The sequence below is a fragment of the Heliangelus exortis genome, chromosome 2 (assembly GCF_036169615.1).
Source record: "Heliangelus exortis chromosome 2, bHelExo1.hap1, whole genome shotgun sequence".
NCBI classification, from domain to species: Eukaryota; Metazoa; Chordata; class Aves; order Apodiformes; family Trochilidae; genus Heliangelus; species Heliangelus exortis.
In genome coordinates this window covers 38,298,041-38,320,173 of record NC_092423.1, presented here as the reverse complement: position 1 = coordinate 38,320,173, position 22,133 = coordinate 38,298,041, and the positions used below count along the sequence as shown (strand labels likewise).

The window sequence follows — 22,133 nt, the reverse complement described above, 5'->3', positions numbered from 1 at the left end:
TACATTGCTCTGAATAGTGAGAAAATAAATTAGCTGGCACTGTTTCTGCAGAGATTTGATAACTTTTGCTTTGGAATGTTTGATTTTTTTTTTTTTTTTTTTTTTTTTTTTTGAGATTTATTTGTTTTGGGTGCTCATCTCTTCTCCCAAGTAACAAGCAACAGAACAAGAGTAAATGGCCTCCAGTTGTGCCAGGGGAGGTTTAGATTGGATATTAGGAAAAATGGCTTCACCAAAAGGGTTCTAAGGTACTGGAACAGGCTGCTTGGGGAGGAGGTCGAGTTACCATCTTGGGAGGTACTTAAAAGGCATCTAGATGTGTTTCTCAAAGACTTGGTTTAGTGGTGGACTTGGCAATGCTCCATTTAAATTCTTTATCCTTGATAAAATGTATTAACTGGGAGCTGAGCTATATAAATTCTAAAGTAGTATGGTGTATTTGATTTCTATCTTTATTTTTTAATCATTTTAATTATTTTTTTCTCTCTTGAATTAATTGAAAATATTTGAAGTTACTCTTTGGGAAAATAAAGTTCAATGATTTTTTGCAAAAAACAGAAAAAAAGTGCTTTTGTCTTTGTTTAGATTAATTGAATTTTCTCTGATTTTTTCATGTCAAATACCTTCTGAATAGGTTTGCAAAATACATTTATGTACAATTGGCTATAGGTGACAGTTCTATTGATCTAAAATCTCACTTAGAACAATCTTGAATGAGTCTTCAGAGTGTGAAACTGAGTGTATAAAACTCTTATTTGCAATTTTGATGAAATCTCACAGTTAAAAAAGAGTAGTGGGAAAATATAAACTGGCTTTTGGTTTAGAACCTAGCTCTTACAGTTTTAAAACCACAAACAAACTCTGTTTGAAACTCAGAATATTACAGATTACGGATCATAAAGCGCGGATGGATCTCTCATCAGCCTTTGCCTCCAGTAGATGGAGATGCACGATGCAGGTGGTGCTGTGTGATGTGGATGGGTGTTTCTCTGGAAGAACCAGGATTCAGTGGAAATGGTGACTGCCTGGAGTCATGGGGTGTATTTTGCCCGTGTCTGTGGAGCCATCGTTTCTCTGCTGTGCTTGCCAACAGGGCGTGTGTTCTTCTGGAGTGATGTGTAATCCTCTCCACCAGAACATGGAAGCATGACTTCAAGAAGTTTTTAGCCTTTAGAAAAAATGAAGTGTGTTGCCTATCCAAAGCTAAATGGTTGCATGTGGGAGAAAAATGCTGGAATGTTTTCATGATAGTCTGAAGCTAAAATGGGAAGAAGTCAAGATGATGATGGTCTATTCTCTTTCCTCTTGCAACTGGAAAGATTGAGAATGAGCATGCTGGTTTAAAAGCAGTTTGTGGATACAGCTTGTTGGTTGTTTTTTTTTTACTTATTTGAATATTAAATACTGCTGCGGAGTACAGTATGAGCAGATGGGCCAGGGTAGCATTCCTGTAAAAGTTTTCAGTGTTACAATCCAAATTTCTGCTTCATTTGGAGTGGCTGGGAACTTTGGTGAGGATGAAACTTAGTACTAGAGGAAATAAATTCCTCTTAATTTATTCGATCTTAGTTAAGATCCATTAAATGAATCCTAAGGGCATGGTATGTCTTTTGTTTCTACAGTTCCTGGCATGTGAATGGCTTGTTCCCTGTGTGAACATTTAGGTTCAGTTTAATAAAATGGGTAATAATAATAAGCTCATATGCCCTCTGCTAATGCCTGAGGACAGTTGTGAAGATCTCTGAGTAAACTGAATGTTTTCCATACTCTTGCAGAGTATAGACAGGTCTTGGGAGTGTGAAAAGCAGAGAGCCTTGTACATGTCATTGCTTTCTGTTGACTTTTTCTCTGAGCTGGAGTGCTGGGAGCTCCTCAGCTAGTATCCACTAATCTTAATCACTGGCTCAAGAGCTGGAGGAGAATGAAAAGTGGAGTGCAAGTGAAGATGTTTCTTCATGGGTCCCTGGCTGAAGACCACTGAGAACTCCTAAAAGTAGAGCTGGAAGCAGCCTAGCCAAATAACAATTCAGCTGTAAAGTGGAGGTCTCAGTTTCAACCAATGTTGCTGAATTTGTTTGGTTTCTGTAAGGGCCCCAAATCGAGTCTACAAGGACCTCATAAATATCCTGTGTCGATCCACTCAGAGTTGGGTGCAGAGCTCAACACAGCAAGGCAATTTTGGGGGTTCTGAAGGCCACCTGCATCACACCTGCAGCAAGCCTGGTCTTGCTGTGCTGCTGATAGAGTGATTCTGCATGTCGTGATGCGTATGATCAGATAGGCTTAGTGTCAGATCTACTGTGTGTTACTTTCCTGCCATTTTTCAAAGCACAGGCATTGTCATTTAAGTATGAACTTACTTGAACTTCTCTGTAAATTCACAAGAATCTCACTGATGTAAATTACTGCGAGGTTGCCAAATCTTTTTCTTACGAATGTGAGAGTCATGCCCAGTTTGGCATTTTTGTTGGGAAATTTGGGGCTTTCTCTTGGCAGTGTAGTAGAAAGGTACAGTTCCTGCTCAACAACAGCTCTTGCATTACTGAGAAGAATGGACATCTGGATGCACTGACAAGTTTTCATTCTGTTTTTGCTTTCCATGCATCATGTATTCAGTCTGCTTTCTGAACAAATACAGTTTATTGGAAATTGTTAAAACTTTGAAACAGCATTACAAGTTTATGCATGTAAGCTAACAAGTACAAATGTCTTATGTGCAAACAAAATTTTTCAGACATATCATAATTCATGGTATTTGTACCTTAGAAAGGCCTGGAATTCTAGGAGAAAAAGCAAAGAGAAGAAGAAAACGGAAATCCTGAATCTAGGAGCATAGGAATCTGATATTAAATTTTTAAGTTCTGTCCTGGCATGGTACAACAAAATCCAGTCAAAATTTGGGCAGGTGCTGGAGTACTGTTTCATAGAATCATAGAATTGGCTGGGTTGGAAGGGACCTCAGAGATCATCAAGTCCAACCCTTGATCCACTCCCGCTGCAGTTACCAGACCATGGCACTGAGTGCCACATCCAGTCTCTTTTTAAATATCTCCAGGGATGGAGAATCCACTAACTCCAGTTTGTCTAAAGCTAATGACAGGTTTACATCCTGTCCTTTCCCAGGCCTCATGGCATCATCCAATTTTCCTTTAAGAATCCATGTAGCTAATCAGTGTTCTGTAGCTCTTGGAATTCAGTGGTCTGGAGTCTGCAGTCCAGAGAAACACTTTCTGAATCCTGGAGATTTTCATGCCAACGCTGTGCTTTAGTGCAGGAATCCCTCTTTGGAAGCAAGGTGTGTGTGGGCAGAGCTGTTCTGTCAGTAGCAAGGGGAAGCTCTGCAGCACTGCAGGGTAAACTCATTGTGGATGACTGATGGTTTTCTTTGTTGCTCCCCCTATGGGCCCAATGGTACCAGTACTGTGTGCTCCCCTTGCAATTTAATATTTGCTCTAATAAACACACTACTGAAGGCAAACAGGCAAAACAGAAATGCACAGAAGGATTCAGAAACTGTTTCTGTGGAGGCAGTGTGAAAGAGAAATTAAATGAGGGTGGACTTTGAAACACGACAGTATCACATATTAGTAGGTTTTAATTCAAATACGTGTGTTTAATGTAAAAGGAGAAACTTCAGGAAGGGATAGTGCTAAGAGATTTACTTGCAGATAGATAGATTATTAGATCTGGTTTTGCAAAACCTTATAACAATCAAGAAAGTCAGTGTGGTTTCAAATCCTGAACTAGATTTGTATATATTTATATATTTCAACTTTTAAAAGAATCATTTTTTGTCAGAAAACATTAATCCATTGAAAGAGCAACATTTTTTATGAAAATGTGGTATGTGAGAGAAATTTTCTTTTTTAAAAGATTCCAAAAACCTAAGGTTTTTCTCTCTTACTGCCTGATGGTCATGACATACTACTGAGCTATGAAAAATTACCACTGAAGTCCTTGGTCTGGCTTCCTCCTGCAGTCTATGCTCCTAAGTGAATACTGGCTTTTCTGCTGCTGGGCATGGTTTGTGACATGCAAGTTATTAGCAGGAAATCAGGGATGGGTCATCTTCACACTGGATGAGTGGTCAAACTGTGTGGCTGTAGGCAGCCCCTCTGCCTCTTTGTATGTTTCTGAAGACTGCAACAACTCCTGTAAAAAAAGACATTGCTATGCCTACAACAGCCTGGGAAATTACCTGAAGTATATTAGAATTTGGATATATGATGATATGAGGATGACAGAGAAGGCCTTTTTTGTGGATCTTATAATTATTGGATCCTTTTCCATGAGGAATGTCATCTCAAGGTTTTATTCTTGTGGTCCAGACACAATATTTCTTTAAGATCTGGGATTCAGTATGTTGTCTGTCTCTCCTGTCCTTCATATTTGAGGAGAGCTCTAAGTTTCCTTTCTCTCTAGCTTTTTCTATCAGTATTTTGTGGGGTTTATGTGTTTCAAATGAAATTTAACTTTTAGTTTTCAATGCTGGGTATTGCAGTAGTCAGGAAGATGCTTTGTGTGAATCTCGGTGGCAGAGTGTGCATGTAAAGGTGTTTTTTCCTTTTTCCACAGCCTAGCATGAGGTGACAATGGAAAGTTTCTTTTCCTTTTACTGCTAACAATCTGCACATTGGTGCTTGATAGGAAGAATAATGCTCTCAAGGTTACCCTATTTTCATATGTATACACTGTGGGTTATCTCTGGCTCGAGAGTTTTGTTTGTTTTTAAGTGCGGGCCAAGTCAAACCCTGTGGTTTAGCAGCAGTGTGTATTACATGTGTAGGAATAATAGGAGAGAGGTTTTATTCCAGGGTTCCTTCCTCAGCAGTATCCTGGTTTCTCATGGCTTGTTCACTCTGTGGCCATGAGTTGTCTGTTTACTTTTTTTTTTAAGAAATTTTTAAGGGCTCCAGGTTACCTGCAGCAGAGATTATATATGTGTGAATGCAGTGCTGTTTTTCTAGGCCTCTGGGATATTATTGCTCTAAAAAGAATATATGGAAACTAATAGGAATGACTCTGTTTTGTGACATACCATGCCCTGTTTGTTACTTTGGGACTATAGCACTTGACTTGCTTGTCATTGTAAGCAGACCTAGTACAGAGTAAACAGCCCACAAAGTAAATCAGAGTGCTGTGCTCTCACCACAGAGTAATTGTCAAACAAAATATAGATGGTGTTCAGTAAGGAGAATATGTGTTAAATATCCCCGTTATAAATCATGAGTCAGAATCAGAGAAGAGTGATTAGTCAAGTTGTGGATATTTTTTCCATTCATATTGTCCTTTAAAAGTAAACAGTTATTTTTAATTTCTTTATTGTAGTTGGCTACAAGATCTGTTGACTCAGAATTTACAGGAGCCAGTAACTTTTCATGTTATTGGTAGTTTCAGATTTCTAACTGTATTGCTGTAGAACACAAGCTCAAGATAAGACATTTATTTCTTTTTCCTTTCCTTTCTTTTTACAGAATATCTCCATGCATAACACAGTTGGAGGAGCAATGGCAGGACCTGGATCTCACCAGCTGACAAACACAAGGATGCCAAACCACGACACCAGTGTTGTGATTCAGCAAGCCATGCCGTCACCACAGTCCAGTTCAGTCATTACACAAGCACCTTCCACAAATCGGCAGATTGGGTAATTCCATTTTCTCATTTCTCTAGTTCTCTGGCTCCAGCAGCTGCATGTAGGGCCACATGTTGTCTTTGTGGTTCTTGAGGTTATAATGTTTGTATTTGATCCTCCCAGCATGTGGCAGGGGTTGAAGGCTGTGGGGGAATGGCCAGGTTACTACATCTGCTCCAGATCTGGCATTTTGGTTCAGAAGGGGCAGAGCGTTCTGTATGTGCAGGGAAGCCCTACTTTCTCTGTCCAGTTTCTTTGTTTTTATCTGCTTACATCCAAAGTTCATGTTTTTTCTATAACTACTTTGGGAAGCCAGTATTTCTGAAGCTGATCCGTTCACTTCCTTCAATGGTAATTCTGGGTGCTGAACAGCCTTGGGCAATTTCCTACATGCACTTTTTAATTGTGGAATGCTAGAAGGCAAAGCAAAACAATCACCAAGATCAATGGAGTTTGGCACAGAGACTTCTGAACAATTGCCCAATTTGTGATGATGGGTCCATATTTATTCCCATAAATTGACAGTATGGCTGCTTATTATATTGGCTTGAATGCCAATTGTGTGCTTATGTTTGGAGAACTGTGTGAACAAAAACATCCATGTTTTATACACTTGGTTACTTTGAACAAATGTGAGGTCCTTATAAGTCACGATAACTTGGTTTTAATTATGGAGGAACTGCCCAGATGGTTTAAGGGTGCAGCTTTTTGTTACACAGCTCTGAGAATTTGGAGGGGGTTTATGCATGAAAACATATGGATAAAAAGATAAATCACTGGACTGAGAATGAAGCAACAGTCTAGATTCATTATCTGTCATTTGTAATTTGGTCACATCCATTATATTGTAAGTGCAAAAGCGGTCTCTGTCCTCAGTCATTGTCTAAATAATTGATGAACAACTTGCAGTCTCTGCAGAGTAAAACCAAAAAGTGAAATCCTGGCACCAAAAGCTCAAATTCGAGTTGTTCTTGAGTTTTTCAAGATTCCTGATGTTTGGGGCTGGATACAGACTTGAGGCTCTCTGTCTCTCCATGCCATTGTGGCGGGGAGAGCCCGTGACACTGACTGCTCCATAAGGGTTGCCCAGTCACACACAGGACATGGGTTCCATCCACTGCCTGAGTTTTGTGCTTCTGGCAAAGCTCCTCTGCTTGCCTTTTTTACTACTGGTTTAGGATTTGATATTTAATATAGAAATCTGATATGGGTCCCGAGATAGACCCTGATATGGGTCAGGTAAACATATCTGATTGACATTCCTATATGTATGTGATACTGGCAAAACAACAGTGTTCACTGAGATTTCACATGCACTACCATTCACCTGTAAATCTAAGAAGGTTGTTGTCTTGTACACGTCCCATTCTGTTCAAAGACAGGGCACTGGGAAGAGAGGGAGGGAAAAGCAGTTTCTTTTTCAGTTGTAGAAAGTAAAACAGCTAATGGTGTTATTTGGGTTAAGGATGATTAAAACCCTGTTCAAGTTGTGGCTTAATAGCTCTAGTGGTAATTATGATCCTAATTAAAGAAAAAAAAACAACCAAACAACTTTTAATACTCAGTGGTGAGGTGTTTTATATGGGACTGTACTTGGCTTCCAAACAGTTGTTTTTATATAGTGAGAAAAAACTGCATGTGGTTTTGCAAGACCCTGTCAGTCAGGTTTTAGGTTTGCATTGGTTTGGGGCCATGGTGATTAGAATCTCCAAAGCTGGAGAGGCTGAGGATGAAAAGACCTATTTCCTAGTCAGTGGTGAGTGTCTCATTTGGGAAACGTTGTCATGACATATCTTAATTCAGCCCTGTGATTGAATCACACAAATGTTTCCTAAATCTGAGTCTAAAGCTGCTCTATTGGGAGGCAATTGTTGGCATGTGAGTCTCTGTGTGAGTTGGTGTGTGGATGAGACTTATGGTGTGACCTCCAGCATACTGTTACCCATTCTTTCCTCTTCCTAGAAGGTTTTGGGTTTTGTCCATGCTGTGTCCTAGGAGATAATTGATGCATTTTGGACTTCATCTACTTGCCAAAGTGTTGAGCATCCTTGTTGTTCATCTTCTTTTCCTTCAGTCTTTTCCCTGTGGTGGCTGCTTTATTTATTCAAAGAACGTATCTTGTCATTTCCATTTATCTTCATCTTATCCTTTTAAACATGCAAAAAATTATATCCAAGACTCATTCACGAGGCACAGCGACTGGACAATGATTTTGATATTAGGCAACTGAAGAAAAATCCAGATGGATTCTGAAAATGAGTACTGCAAAGTTTTGTGGTTTTGGTTTGGCCTTGCAAAGATGAGATGGTTCAGTTTTATAACAAGCACACATTCTGAGGTTCTCAAATCCATTGTTTTGGGTTAGGTTTCCCCTTTTTCATAAAACATCTGAGGCTGTCCCAAAGGGTAGATGAGTCCTTACCATGGAGAATTGTGTCAAGGAATATTCCATTTAATGAGCAATGAAACCAGCAGAGAGCAATTGGCTAAAACTCTTACTGAGCTAGTTCTGTAACAGCAGGATCAAGCCCTAAAGGTTATATGGAACCATCTTGTAGCAATATTCTGATTTTTATCACAACCACAAATATTTTAGTGTCAGACTATGGCCAAGCCACCTGCAAATGTTTTTGATGGCCTTACTCCAATGAAAACAGGGAACAGCAATGAAAGTCTTCATTTAGACCCTGCTTGTGGGCTGTGCTGCAGTAACAGAATGGGACCCACCTGTGCCCGCACACAGCTTGTTTCATGGTGAGGAGTGGGCAAGTTCACAGCAGCTGACATTCCCAAGGGATGTAATTTTTCCTTACTTTCTTCTCTCCTTCCTCCCTCCGTCCTTTTCCCTCCTTGTTTTTCTTTTTTTCCCTATCCCCTCCTCTGGCTCTGGGGGCTCACATAAAATTAGATATTGACAGAAGGTATGGGAAAACATAACAGAATGAGGGTTGTTGGGCAAGCTTTACTGGCACAGTGTATATACACACATTGTTTCAGGTATTAAGCTTCAGCTTCTACTGAACAGGCATCCAGCCAGATTAATCAGAAAAAAGGAAGAAAATGAAGGTTGGTAACTTGAAAAATAAGAGAGAATGTGGCCCCACTTTCCTCCCACCATGTACCTGGCTGACTACAAACAGCAACATTATCTTTACAGCAAACTGGCGGGTTGGTGTAAAGGTCCCAGATAGTACTTATGGGGTGAGGCAGTCTCCAGCCTCCTTGCCATCCCTCCTCCCACCCTCTCCAAGGCTTTAGCATGTGGGAGGAATGCTGTAACTAGTAACTACTTGTGCTGATGAAAAATCAGTGGAGGAACACTTAGCAGTGAAGGGTGTCTTTGCTTGATTAATAGCACATCATTTGAAGATAAGATACATTGAGGAAAAGCAGTAAGGCATATGGAGGAAGGGGAGAAAACAATGATACAAGACATACATTTGTCAAAGGTATAGAACGGCTGATAAGCTGACTCAGCTCAAGATATGGGTCTCTGAACCAGCCTCTACAATAGCAGTGTTTGTCTTCTTTTTGTAAAAATAACTGCATTCATTTCAGTCGTTGAGTATTCAGCAGTGTATGTGAAAATTATGGTCACGCAAATGGGTGACAGCACAGCACAGTGGTTGCTTTATCTGTGCCTGTCTTTTGCAAGGCAAGACATCTTTTTCAGACCATCAAAGACTGAAGGTGGCTGATACCTAAGAGCTCAGCTTGCCTGGAGAAAGTAATCTCTTGCTGTTTTTCAAGCTAGTAGCAGGTGTGACTAGTAATTATTCCAGCTTGAAACTCACCAGTACAGCTTTGTAGCTGGAAGGGAACACAGGAGAATTCAGGATTGTCACATGTCCAGAGTGTTCTTAACATTGTATTGAACGGATGGGAAGATCTGAGTCAGTTCCAGTGAACTCAGGCTCCAAGGTGGACATAGAGCACTAGCCATGTGATGTAGATTATCTGTTTTCAAAGTGCTGTATAGCATTTTAATCAAGATAAGATGGTCTTCTGGCACAGCATCAGAAGGGAAGAATTGCAACCACATTTGGTGAAATGCAGGCAGGTAGAGGAAGGCAACAAGATGGATGTGGAAGATGTCTCTGGTGCCTTTGTGTATCAAAGAATCATGGCACCAGTGAGAGGACAGCCTTTCAGTCCCCACGTGCAGCATTCATTTCAACACCTATGTGTTTCCTTCCTGCTCCTCTCTCTTCCCTCCCACAATACCCTACATCTCTTTCTGTTTCCAGTTTATCATCTTTTCATGGACCTGCAAGCTTTCCAGAGGGGCATGGAAAGGGAGTGGTCGTGAAAACTGCATGTAATGGGACTAACAGTGATTCATTGGCACAACAAAGAGCAGACTCCTTGTGACTTGCCTTGGAGATCTGGAAAATGAAAAAAAATTCTCAACTGTAGGCTTGATCTGAGACACCTGAGATGGCAGAGGACAGGGCTCCTTCTGGAAAGTTTCTCTTTTAGGTCCTAGTAAGTTGGAGGAGTGCGTGGCATCAAAGAGGGCATGAAAAGACTTGATCTATTAAATTCAAAGGCCATTTCCTTTTTCAGGAATTTAGGATAAAAGCGTCTGTTCCAGCTGATATATTTGAACTGAAGCACCGCAGTATGCTGTGAGATTAGAAAAAAAGTGCAGTGAGAGATGAAGTATCAAATTATCTCTTGGTTACTTGATCATGTCCATTCCCTGGCCTTGGTTTAACAGGATGTAAGAACATCAGTTAGATCACTGGAAAGGAAGAAAACGGGAGAGTTGGGAAGAAGCACCTGACACTGTCCTTCTGTCAAAGCTTTTTTCCCTGTGTTTGTACCAAAACTTGCATTTGATTCCCTGCTTATTGTTCCTGCTTCATTTTCTTCTGTTTGCTTTGAGAAATGTTTTCTGTAGTCCCTTCTACTACACTGTCCCTGGCCAACCTTAATGTGGGATCCCATCAGGCCACACGTGCACAGCAGCTACAAGTCTCTGGAACGCTTAGGTGAATTACGTAGGAATTTATTACAGGTGAGCCATTTACAGAAACGAGTAGCCTTATATTTTGTGCCTAGTAGACAGGGTGATGTGGGAGAAAATGGCACCTGATAGATGAACTCTTTCAAGCTGTTTTTTCTCTTTTTTGCTAGCTGCTCCCTAGGTCCAAATGTTGACCTGCAGACTGAGCCACGCCACTTTGTGTGCAAGGTCGGGAAGCTCTGTCTGCTGCACAGCCTCCCCTGTTGCTGTTTGCTTGGGCATGTTCAGGAGCTGCTGACTCAATCTCTCCTGACACTGCTGAGTCAGGAAGAAAGGGAGAAAACGGCACCAAGCCTGTGTGTCAGACATGGCACAAAGGGGTGATTGTTCATGACATCTCTCTTCAGTCCCCAACCACACACTCCCATTGCCTTCCAAAAATTTTTCTTGCTTTAAGGTCTAGGGAGGGGATGGAAAGACATATATTAAGGTAACTTTCAGGGGACTAAAGGGGGGGTCATAAATAACCTGTCAACTGGGAATGGAGACGGTTTAGCGTGTTTCTTATCTGACTTGAAGTCAACTGTTACCCTGAAAGCTGCATGCTTGATATAAATGTTGGTTACATTTATTAATGGAGGCTGTACCTTGTGCCTCCTACTTTCTACTTGTCAGAAGTCCTAAGCCTATTAGAAATGTTGCTTGTTCCCAGCATGAACACCAAAAAAAAAAAAAAAAAAAAAAAAAAGGAGTGTCAGGGATATTGCATGACTTCCCGGCTCTTATTAGGATGGCTGTCTTTCTGTCGGAAGAAAAACCACCCTTCTCCAGATGGTCGTTTCAAATAGGCAGTGAAACCACATTCTAGCCAATTCTTATATAAATGGTTTCTAAGAAACGGATCATGACTTTTCCATTCTGGAAAGCTTGTCCCACCCAAGAACTATAGGAAAGCAAGGTTGGAAGCACACTGCACCCCTAACTATCTGAACAGAAATAGCGAGTTTTTGTAGGCATAGATTGGCTCTTACATCAGAGTAAGTCATAAATAGGACTTAAGTAACTTAAGTATTATATACAGAACTTGGAGAATACATCATTGATTGCTTAATTTTAGGGGCTGGTATCTCTTACATACCTCCCGTATATATATGTATATAAAAAACACTGTATAAATCTTCTTTAAAGGTGTCATCAAAATTTATAGTGAGAGCTTCTGATTTATATGACTCTTTGAACTAAACCAGATGTAAAATCATTTTCGGATGGAAGACGATCTTGGAATTGCAGTGGGTCAGATGTGACAGACCCAGCTTTCCTAGACCAGAAATGATCATTAGAGCTCTGCACAGCTGAATTGCATAGCTCTGTTCTTCATCACAGGTTTGCACTTAACATGCCCTGATGCATGATTCCAATATGTGTTTTATCCAAGTGTCAGCCTGCTTGACAGGTAACTAAGCCACAGTAAAATACTTACTCGAACAATATAGACTTTGTTTGGTGTCAGGTTTTTAAAAAAAATTAGTTTTCTTTGTTTTCTTTTTATTTAAGATGGTAATTTTCATGTTCCAAAGAATGAGCAAACTTTGAGATGCTACTTCTGGCTATATCAATTCAGAGGAGAGCTTCAGTGTTTGCTGGGGGTGGCACAATGGCCAGTAGTTCAGAGAAGAATGCCTGTGGGAAAACACAGAAATTATAAACTATGCATAAAATGTATGGATCCTAGTTTAGCCCCTGTAAAAGTAGGCCTCCCTCCCGTTAACTGATGAGTTAAGTTTTAGAAAATGGTGGTACATTATGGTATGGTCCATTGTTTTTTCCATATAGATGGGGTTTTTTTTTAACTTATGGACAGGCCAAATACAAAGCTAAAAAACCAACAGAAAGTACAACTTGAATCAAAAACATAGGTAAATTTAAGATGGCAACACCCCCAAAATGAATTTAAAAAAAATAAGGTGATGCTTGATTTAGAGGGGAGAAATAATTTAAATAAATCTGGCATTTTGTAGGCCTTCTAGCAAAGTTGCAAGTGGCAAATCATAATTTTAAATTCTCTTAGCAGTGTTTGGTAAAAAACTGCAAAGTGCTGGTGACTAGACAGAATCTGCAGGTAGACTGGGAAGTGTTCATTTTGATGAGTGCAGGAAGAGTGTTCCTTGGAAGAAGGAACAAATAAGAGAATGTGTTTTAGAAACATTTGCTGCTCTGAGCATCTGTATTCTGCCAACAGAGACCTTCATTCTGGGCTCACATAAATGAAGTGGAATTTTGCCAGCAAAAGAAGGGGTCTTGTTACTCCACTTGTAGGATCGAAGTCCTAATTGGTTTGTGAAATGAAGGGGGCAATCTCTGAGCTATTACCAGCTTCCTCTGCTGCAAGTGAAGTGGATCGCAGCTGTTCTGATAAGGTCCATAAAAACTTGGCAAGGTAATGAAATGTTTTCAGTGGACAATTCTCTAAATGAGTGAAATACAAATCCCTTGCTTATTTGACAGTCTTCAGAGAGTGGTACATACTTCCTGGGAAATTCTGATTTATATTATGTTACTTCTATGTTGTTCTCTAACCACAGCATCCAGTCTGACAGTTGCTGTGAATGTAAGGGCTCAAGTGACATTCTTAATTCTTTTGTAACCCTGAAAATTGAAATGCAGTATGTACCTATCAAACATTCTATAAAAATTGTGCTGTTATTTGTTTTCTACCTTTTCTTGCCTGTGTCTTTACTTTTTTGTCTCCACCATAATTTTCTCTTTTTTGTGAGAGAAAAAAAAAAAACAAAGGCACAGTTAGTATCAAATGGTCCTACACAAAAAAAAAAAATCTCCTGGAACTTCTAGTCCCATGATTTCTGTACTTAAAATGGTAGCTTTTGGTCTTCCTATGTTTTCTTCAAGTAACTAAAAATTTTTTAGACCTGGTCAGAAGTCGGATATATTAATCCTGACTTCGTCTCATGGCAGTTTTTTAGAGTGATTATGTACATCTAATAGTCCCTAAAGATCCCTGGTGAGGGTTCAAGTGCAATCTGACCTTTGTGGTATCATCGTATATGTTGAAGAATTCAGTTTTCCATAGGGACCATTCCATGTTTAGAATTCCGTTCTTATTCTCAGTGTTCCTGGCATTAGGCATTTTTATTTAAGGTCTTGATGTCTTTAGACATATCCTCTTTTTCTTCTTTTTTCTTTTTTCTTTTTTTTGCCTTGGCACAGAAATGCCTGTGATTTCCCAGGCAGACAGGATCACTCCACCTTGAAAGTAAGATGATATAAAAAAATACAAATGAAGCACACAGTGAGAAGTTTCTTAGAACAGTTAATCCTGCTTCCAGGTTGGGCAAATCTCAGTTGATTTGGCTTGAAGCTCACACTGATGTGAGAATCCATGTTCACACCTTTAGCTAGGAAGTTGCACAACATGTCATTGAAGCTTTTCCCTTTGTATTAATCGTTGAATGGCAGATCTTGCTTGTGATATCTTAGATAGACTGCTGCCTCTGGTGTCTAGAGAGCAACCGTGCCACTGCACTTCAGCTGCACAGTGTTGTCTGGAGGGTGGGGCCTCTGATCCTTTAAGTATTTTGGAAGCAAGTGCTAGTTACAATTGAGTATCTGGCTTAATTTTCCAACAGACTTCTCATGCCCTATGTCCCTGGCTTTTAACATGCAGTGGGGTTGTCCCATGTATTGCATAGGGAGATGTTTAAGAGATGCACAGTCCTGAATGGTGATGCTCTCCTGGAGCACCTGGGCAGATGTGCGTGCAGGAAGCTGCCACAAAATACTCCTGGCTAAAGCTTGTGTTCTCAGCAAGTGGTTTTGGGCTGGTACTGGAAGCTGCCTGAGGAGAGGGGATCTGCTGACTTAAAGTACCTGAAGAAATCTCTCTTTGGATATGCTGGGCTTGATTAAATTCATTATCGCTGAGAGCTGTCAGTGTAGCTTTTTTGGGGGGCAGCAGAAGTAAATAAGCATTATGAAAGTGGGCAAAAGGCAGCAATAGTTTTTAGATACCGAGTCGAACCAGAAGATCTGTTGAACTCAAGATTGTTATGGATGGCTCATGCTGGCTGAAATACTTCTGCAAAATTTGAAGAAATGATCGGAAACTAGTATACAAAGAAGACCATATTTGAACCAATTTCCTATTATTTCTCTCAATTTGTGCTTGTTTTAAGTGGTTCTGTTTGTCTGAGGTCACATGCCACAGGTATTAAACTAAGCCTATGCTGAAGATACATGGTCAGTAGATTATAAAATCAGAACTGTTAATACGTGCCCCACATGGAAGAGTCACATGGAAAATTTTACCTCTTTACAATTAATTTTCTCTTTTGTCTGTTTTAATTTCTTCTTTTTCTGCAGTCTATTCCAGGCACAGAAGAAAGAGACCTATACTGGCTTTGAATTTTTTTGATCTGTGGGGAAATAAACGAGGAAGCAGAATAATATTTCTATTATGAAGTAGCAAAGAAAGCTGGAAGAAAGCAGCTAGTGAGTTCCCTTTGTGCCATACTAAATGGATGTGGAGAAAGATAGGGATTCTGGGCTCCAGAACGGGAAAAAAAATCCATACTTGCTTCCAAATTTTCCCCTGGCTTCTATAGAGTTCTATTGTTCCAATAAGGAATTTGTGAGTCAAAGGATTTATTCAAAATCTATATAAAACATAATAGGCAAAGTTCATTCCAGAAGCCATCAAGTGAAACTATATTTCTCTGTGGGGAAAGCTGGGGTCCCTTCCAGTCTGGTCTTTTTCTGTACACAGCCTAGTAGCATGGAGCTTTTTGTTGCACATTAATGTGACATCAAGGGTTGTGGGGCCCTAACTCCTATAAAGCAAATGTTAGAAACAATATTGGACCCAAGCAGAACCCATAAATGCAGAGGAAAGCAGAAAACCCATACATAAAAGAAAACAGAGGTTGAGAACAAAAGCAAAAAAACGCATTTCAAACCTCAAAGGGAAAAAAATAATCAATTTTTGTTATGGAGGAAGCGTCCTTGGAAATGTTCAATTTTCCTTATGACCAAGTTGGGAAGCTGTTAGATGTGTCCTTGAAAGTGGTGTAAGTGAATCCAAGCCAAAAAACCTCGTCCCTGTTGACAATAAAACCCCACCACTGAGGTATACATTTCCTTCTTACTCCTCCTGCATGCCCTTTATATGAACAGGAAAACGGAGACACCCTTACATGCCCTGCCTTGTTATTTGTATGATGGACAGAGAGCTAAAAAGCTGTATTGCCAGCACTGCTTGTTGGCAAAACCTGGAACTAATTAAGGGACCTCATTTGTTAGTGCTCGTATGTTCACTGGGAGAAATTGTTTGGGAGAACAGTTCTACCAGTACAGAACAGTGCCCTGTAACAGAAGTGCAGAAAAATGAGGAAGGCAACAACAGCTCTGGGGAAGTAGAATGAAAAATATTAACCTAAAAAGGTGTACTTCTTTGGCTTTGAAAGTCAATTTTTTTGTTTTCCAGTGGGGAAAAGTGAATGTAATTTGCTTGAAGTAGATGATGGCTTGTAGTTTTTTTACTTGCTAATGATTTACTTGAATTAAACTTAAGAATGGCAGTAGAAGTTTCAGCTGAGGAATTTTCTATATTGGGTTATGTTATTTTATTGCTGGTTCTGCTGAGTCTTCCTTTCTATGGTATTTTCTTCCAAGAACTATGGGCACTGTGCTTCTTTTTCATACTTTTCAAAATCAAGGCTGTGCATCCCAAAACCAAGAAAACAAACTACCCAGACAAAGGGACTTGAACGAATTTCAGCTCAGTGCTCCCTTTCTCTCTGCATTTCTCTTGAGCTGTCTGCTTAATTCCAGATCTGCTCCCACAAGCTGAGACAGGTCTTTGTTTACAAGTGGATTCACAGGGTAAGGTGAGTGTACCTTTTGTAAAGTGCCTTCCTTGTTGTTGCTGAGATGTGATGTAGTTTTCTAGATGGGAAGTAGCAGTACTGTTGTTTCCCTCCATCAGGGCATATGGCATAATGAGGTGCAACAGGGAGGAGAGTTGATGAGTAAATTCTGAGTCATTGTCATTAAGGCAGCACAGTGTATTGTCAAAAGGAAAAAAAAAAAAAATCAACAGTCCCAAACCAATTGAAAATCAGTCTCTGGAGATTTCAGGCTTTGTTGTAATTTCTGTTTGCAGTTGCTTCTGTGTTGCATAGTGTGTGTTGGATACATTCTCTGTTCTACCTTTTGCTGTGACAATGCAAGGTATACACATGTACACACGCTCCTGCAGTTTCTGTAGGATGCACAGTCACTTATGGTTGCAGCTAGGTGCTGTTTTTCTCCTCTGTTTCTCTGGTTTTGCAAATTTGCAAGGGACTGTGATCTTTTACTGCAAGGGGTGACATTCCCAGTCCGAGTTCAGCGGTGACTCCAGGGTTCAAACTTGCAGCCTAAAAATGAACTAGGCTGTAGGGCTGTTACTGTCAAGAATAAAGCCATGTACTGTAACTGAGCGTAATCAGTTTGGATCACATTCGCAGATTCTTTGTATTAGCTTTATCAGGTCGGGCCATCAGAGAGCAGATAGACAGGTAAGACTGAAAGACCTCTGAACCCAATTAAAATTGTACCACAAAGAAATCAAATTCATGTGGTTTACATTTCAGAAAGTTACATTTGGTGGGCTGTACTTACTTTTATTCTGTAACCTAATGCAGACCATGTGAACATTTGAAACGCTTTTAACAGTTAAACCAGCTCAAATAACACAGAACCAGAGCAGCAATAAAGAATGAATTAAGACTGATTGCAACTACAGCCAATTTTTTTTTCCTCTTAAAGAAATATAAATAAGTGATATATTTTAAAACTATCACATATATACTAATTTTGTCTTCAGCTTTTAGCATGACAATAGGCATTCTCTCATCTTTTAAAATAACTCTTTGGTTTATAAAGCAATCCCAAACCCACCGTCTTCTATTTGCAGTTTCTTGGGGTGAGCTTGGATGTACTGTGGAATGAACCACTGATATTCCCATCGATGCACATAGTTTGGGGATTGGTCATACAGCTCTGAGATAATCCTGAGGAGCTGACATTTAAAATACTTGGCACAGTAAGAGCCACGAGTATGTGAGGATAAAAAAATAGGTGTTTAATTTGCAGTCCCCTTGCTTAAAACCACTCGGTGTCTGTGCAGCTTTTCATTCACAATCACTCCTTGCTCGTTGACATTAGATAGGCCTTATGTATGCAGCAAAAGGAGGTTCAACTGGTGCAGACTGGAATGTGTTCAATTTCTCTGTTTGCTGAACAAAGAGACTGAATGGAAGCCCTGAAACCTCACGAAGAGCTGGCTGGAGGTGGTCAGTGCCAAATGTGCCTGTCCTGCATCTAACTTCAGGAAAGTTAGATGTTACGTCCAAAGGGAAAAAAAATGACTGGCTTAGTTAGCATCAGCATCGTTTAATGGATCAGTTTCCTCTTTCTTTGGCTTTTTAACTATGATTTTCCAGGACTTCAGAAGGTCTTTTGGTGGAAGAGATCAGGTCCACAGCTCTTGCCTGTGTTATGTTGAAGGAAGAACTTCCTAGGGCCCCAACTCTTTCCTAGTATCTCCAGACACTGAGAGGCAAACCTCGTGCCATTCTGCTTTTTGGCACAGAGCCACCTGGCTCTCAGTGACTGAGTCCAGCTTCCTGGCTCTGGAGCACAACTGCTTTCCTGACTGAACAGAGCTCCTTTCCCTCCCAACAGCTGTCCTGATGTGCCTGGGTATGACAGCTTCCCTCGCTGCTCCTTGTGTAGAGCTTGTCCCTGTGCTGTCTTTGTGCCTTCCCTTTCCTGAGAACTTTCGGGGCAGATGTGGCCAGGAGCATGTTCAGGCATGGGGTCTCAATTTGGAATGACTGAAATAGATAGCTGTGTATCACTAAGACCTTTGTGTGACTGCTGTTCCTTCCATGGAACGCAGACAGCAATTCAGCAGCTCTCTTCCTCTCCCTGGGGTGAAGAGCTTGAAGATCTGACCTCATGCTTATTTCTCAGAAGCAGACAATTAGAGAGGAAAGATCTGTGTTGATTTGTTTGTTTGCTTGTTTGTTTTTTTGTCATTTGTTTGGGGTTTTTTGTTTGGTTTTTTTGTTTTTTTTTTTGTTTTTTTTGAAGTCTCAGTTGAAAATGCTGCAAAACACAACATTTCTGTGAAGGAATGTCCCTCATATCACCGTTCCCAAGTGGTGGCTGATGTACTGCTCATGAAATACAAGCTGTTCCAGGGTGCTCGTGTGGGAAGCTAGGGCTGCCATTGTTAATTCTCAGAAGTGGTGGGACTGGAAGAAAATTTCCACCTGTACCAGTGTCCAAGAAATGTGTGGGAACCAGAGCTGGTGGAGTGGAAGGAGACATGCTACTCTTTCTCTCACTTTTGTTATATACTGGGATTAGCAGGGTAGTTCAAGGTCCTTGCTTGAAACTAGGAAAAGAGGAGGTATCCTAGGAAGGTTAAAATGGGAAAAAGGCAGCTGCTTTTAACACTGCCCTCTATCAGTCAGAAATTAAGAAAATCAGAAGACTTTGTCAAGTTCTTTAGAGAACAGACACTGAAAATGGGGAAAACATATATGTTCTAATTATAAGAACAACAGAAAATCCTTGAAAGAATAGATCAAATCAAGCCAATGGTGGATAATGAACAGAAAGCATCAGAAATTATTAAATTGTAAAGTATGTTCACTTTGGTTCCTTGGGCACCACTGATTTATTTATGATCTCTGGCAAATTTGTCAGCCTCTCTCGGACTCAGTTCCCCAACTGTAAAATAAGGAAATAAATACTCTCTCAACTTACAGGAATGTTAAAAGGAATCTAGGTATTATGGGATCAGAAAGTAAGTCGTTTTCTATGATACAACATCTTGGACACTTGGTATAATTAAGTGTAAGAAATTTATTTTTTTTTAATATGTAGTTCTTTGCCACAGGAGTAGAGAAGAATGATAGTATTGTGTACTAATGTCTAAAATAATGTACTGGTTAATTTCTGGAAGCTAAAATGGGATGTGGAACATGCTTTAAACTGGATGAGAAAAATCAGAATGCTTACACTGGACTTTCTTTAGACATGGAGATCATCCGGTTGCACACACACCTTCTCACCCTATGGCAGAGGTGTTGGACTAGATGATCTTTAAAGTTCCTCTCCAAACCAAACCATTCTGTGATTTGCAGAAACTAAGTTGAAATGGGAGTTAATTATTACTTTGAAAAGGCAATAGAATGCTAATAGACAAGAAACATAACTAAAAGTAATTTCCTTTCAGTTTTCAAAATCAAGATTAATCAACAGTTAATAAACATTGATTTGTTTCAAAGGAATTGAACATATTCAAGTGTAGGAAGACTATATTTTTCTTTCTCTTTTTTCTTTTTCAATTAAAATAACTTTTAATATCCTGTTGAATCAGGCATTCACAAATCTTGCGAACACTGATTTTTCTTTTGAAACAGTATTATGCTTCAGTTATTTTTTTCTTTTCTCATTTGGGTTAATTAATTCTATTATGGTAGCCCCCAAAGACTAAACCAGACTCCATTCTTTACAAAATACTCAGAAAAATGAGTTTTATGTTGAGAGAAGTACAAGCTTACAATCCTCTCCCTTGTCTTCAGTCTCTCTATTACATGCTTTCTTCCCTCTCTTTAGAAGGTATCCACTCATTCATCACTTTTTGTGTGTGTGTATGTTTTCCTTGTTTTCCCTAGACTGGGCCGTGCAGGCTGTCTTGGTGGCAGACAGACTCTGAGGAACCTTTTCATCCTAATTTCTTTCTGTTAATTGAAGTTATGAAGCCAGCATGCAGACCATCTGTGTAACAAAACTAAAATGAAAGTAATGCACTTCCCTAACCCCCCTCCATCCATGGGGGCAAATCAAACATGCCACAGATAAAAGTGACACTACAGCAGTAAATGTTGGAGGCACGTCCATGCAGACTATTGAAGTCGGTCGTAGAATTTTAGAAAGGAAGACAATTAAGTTTTCTACATCCATCCAAAAGAACTCCTTTTGCTTCCCTCTGATGGAAAGACCCTGCTGAATTCCACAAGTTCCTCCGTGGCCTTTAATGGACAGTCTGCAGCAGCCTGACAGGGCAGCTGGAAAGGTGATTAGAGACTATGTGTGCTCTCATGCCAGCAAACTTAAGCTTCTTATTAAGACATGAGAATACCAAGCTAAAAGTGTAGAAGAGTAAATTCGTTATGCCGTACCCTAAAAATGTCCAGCTTCTGTGAGCAGGGACACACTTGACACGAACAGTACGTTGTGCAGCAGACCTTCAAAGTAAAAACCTTTCTTAAATAACTTTTACCTGGGGTAATTTCTAGGCTCCTAGAACAGATTGCTCCAAGAACACTCCATGTCTTTTGTTTTGTTTTTTTTTTTCCTAAGAGTATTAATGACAGATGAAGAGTAACACCCTCCAAACAATTAATGCAGCCTGGGGCCTAACCAGAAAAATCATTATTTCCAGAAAGTCCTATTGACAGAACTGCTGCAGCAACCTTTAAAAGCTGCACCCACATCCGATGACAACAACAATAAAATGCTGTGCTATTTTTCTTACCTCGTAAAGTTGTCATCTCAGCATAGCTAAACATCTTTGTTGCCACCCAGCCTGTAGACATCCTTATGTGGCAAAGGTTATCAAATAGGTCATTGAGAAGCAGCTCTCACATTATCTAGAGTATTATCTAGAGCCCTCAAATTTCCTGGAGCCCTTTCCATCTGGTTTAAGACATGGTTATGTTACAAAGACACAGCTATTTCTTGGTGATTGCTAAGTCTTCCTGATTTATTAGCTTCTGCTAATGGATAAAGACTAAGTGCTCAATCTAATCTGACCTTTCAGACATACTGGCTGTCAGAGTGCCTTTGCTGGTCACCCTGTCTATTTCACTGGTGTCCCTCTAGGACAGTGTAGCAATGTGAGAAGGGGAGTATATTCCCTTTGGGTTACCAGCTTTAGTTATGTGTCCCTCAAGACTTCTAGTATTAAATGTGGAATACCAGGCTTCTGCTTCTGGAAATGGGACCAAGCATTCTGCTGTTAATCCCCTCTTAGCAAACATCCTTTCAAAGATGTCTCCAGTTGGGCAGGTAACATTCTGTGTAGTGTTTACACCATTTTGTGAACCTTCTTTAGTGCCTCTTTACCATGCCAGCCTCTGGCCCTGATAGCTGCCAAGCCCTCCCTCCCCTACTTTCTTCAGGCCTGCTAAAACAAGGAGACTGCACTGTCCTCTTCTGCAGACTCACTTTGAGAGGTCCTGTAATCAAGTTTTGCCGACGCTAAAATTGAGATTACATAAAATACAGATGCCTTAAAGTATTAGAAAATGAGGCGGCGAGAGACGCTATCTCTACAGATCAGCTTTCCCCATTTCAAAGCAGTGTATTCCCAGATTCTGGGTCCCCTTAAAGACTTCTCTCTGCACAGCCAAGCGCCTGCACCTCATCAGCAAACAATGGAAAAGAATCACGTAG

The 22,133-nt window shown here is 40.1% G+C and overlaps 1 protein-coding gene across 5 annotated transcripts in view; it reads left to right on the top strand.

Moving 5' to 3' along the window:
* Positions 1-22,133, top strand: part of CREB5 (cAMP responsive element binding protein 5) — a 259,619-nt gene that overhangs the window by 79,161 nt on the left and 158,325 nt on the right. For all 5 annotated transcript variants that reach the window (XM_071735597.1, XM_071735594.1, XM_071735593.1 and 2 more), the window contains one exon: positions 5,475-5,647. In XM_071735597.1, coding sequence (XP_071591698.1) covers positions 5,475-5,647 — 173 coding nt within the window. The remainder of the gene's footprint in view (positions 1-5,474; positions 5,648-22,133) is intronic.